The 1,752-nt window shown below is 45.7% G+C and overlaps 1 protein-coding gene across 1 annotated transcript in view; it reads left to right on the top strand.

The window, feature by feature from the left end:
* The window catches only part of phldb1b (pleckstrin homology-like domain, family B, member 1b), a gene marked incomplete at its 5' end in the record, with an annotated part of 83,807 nt that overhangs the window by 55,979 nt on the left and 26,076 nt on the right, over positions 1–1,752 (top strand). Inside the window, 2 exon segments of the mRNA XM_035679766.1 lie at positions 575–721; positions 947–1,084. Of these exon segments, the coding sequence (XP_035535659.1) occupies positions 575–721; positions 947–1,084 (285 nt within the window).

Here is a 1,752-nt window from a genome sequence, read left to right as displayed (position 1 = left end):
ATTGTGTGTTGATTCTGGCGGCCCCTGTGGACAAAAGCAGTAGTGTTTGTACTGCCTAATTTCATTGACTCAAAGGAATTAAAGGCATTAAGAATAACTATATAGAAATAGTCAATATTCTCACTGACGATCTTGTTGTTTGTCATATAGGGCCTTCAGTATTACACTGGGGCTGTTTCATAACCAGTTCAAATCTCCTTGTAGTAGTTTAAGCTGCCAGTAGACTGGGCTTTATAGTGCCATGGCATTAAGTAATTGTGAATTATTTTGAATTGATTGTTTCTGTTAGGCTTTAAAATCCCCTGAAACTGCATTTAGAACCAAGACTTGAATGACCCCACTATGAGCCACAAAACAGTCAGAGGCCATAACAGTAATGATAAAATCATTTATGAATACTTGTGTGTAAATGGATGAATATCATTGCAGCAAGTTTAAGTTAAGGCCTTCCTAGACTTTGTATACAACCCTGAACAACAGTATCTAATGTAATAAAGGGACTGCCTCTGCCTTCCTCCCCTGGCTTCACCTCCTTTCTTGAAAGCCTGACCTCTTGTGTTCTCCCTCCCTGCAGCATGAGGACTCATCCAGTTCAGGCAGCGCAGGTCGCCTGGAGCTGGGTTACCTGGAAGACGAGCGGGTTCGCGTTCTTGCTCGGATCGATGAGCTCAAAACCCGGCTGATGGAGCTGGAGCAGCAACTCCAGGAGTCCAAACAGGAGGTAGAGTACAGGAAGTGGATGCTAATGGAATATTGTTTGATCTAAACGCAGCCTAGACTCAAATAACAACATGCATTGTTACTGAATTAAAAGAGACAAGTGTCCACAGCAGCACTAAGAGCTGAATACAGTTCATGGTTGTGGTTCCTCCGTGGAGGCCTGAGGCTCAGGCTAATATCAGCCTTGCAGCTCGTCGGTGACACTGTGTGGCTTCCACTCTTGCAGGCGGAGATGGAGCGTGCCTTGCTGCAGGGCGAGAGGCAGGCGGAGCTCGACCAGATTGAGGCTGAGACAGACATCATCACTCAGCTGCAGCACAAGCTGGACGAGCTGGAGAGCGCCATCCAGAGAGAGAAAGACAAGGTACAGAGAGCCGTGGATGAAGGATCCGGGCTCTTGTTTTAAATGCTTCATTTGAATCCACTAATTACATTCAAGTATACAGGATTCAAATACCTGCTGTACATTCTTTGACACACATACACTCACTGCCTGTGCCCTTATAGTCTCCTAAACAGTCTCCTCTGGTCTCTTACATTCCCTGCTGGTCCGTCACTGTCGGTGACTTCCTGTCTGTACCAAGCATCCTTGCCTTGGAGAATGTATTGCACAGACAGACTACAGAATTTGAAGCCATATAAAGGGTTGAATAAAGGGTTGGATTAAGCTCCTTGGGTATTCTCTCTTGCATGTTTTCAACTTAGTTTTGCTTTCTCTGGTCAACTCTCATCCGTTTTCTCGTTAGCTGGACTCCGCTAACTTACCAACATCCATTAACCCCTAATCCTTCTCTCTGCTTCTTCAGCTGTGTCTCCACTGTCTGCATGACAGAGCCCGTTTGCCAGGAAACCTGCCCTCCAGTGGCCGTTTGAGTTCTGTAGTCTTTGGTTCTGTAGTGCACGGGTTCCACAAGAGACTCTGATTATTAGATATTCTGGTAGTGGACAGGGGAAACTAGCATGTTCTTTATAGTGGTATTATGGGGGTTCCTTTTTCTTTTTACCCCCCCCCTCCAAACACACACACACACA

This window comes from Morone saxatilis, unplaced genomic scaffold, assembly GCF_004916995.1.
Source record: "Morone saxatilis isolate NCDOM2014 unplaced genomic scaffold, NCSU_SB_2.0 Contig8, whole genome shotgun sequence".
NCBI lineage: Eukaryota > Metazoa > Chordata > Actinopteri > Moronidae > Morone > Morone saxatilis.
This window is presented reverse-complemented; position numbering and strand designations above follow the sequence as displayed.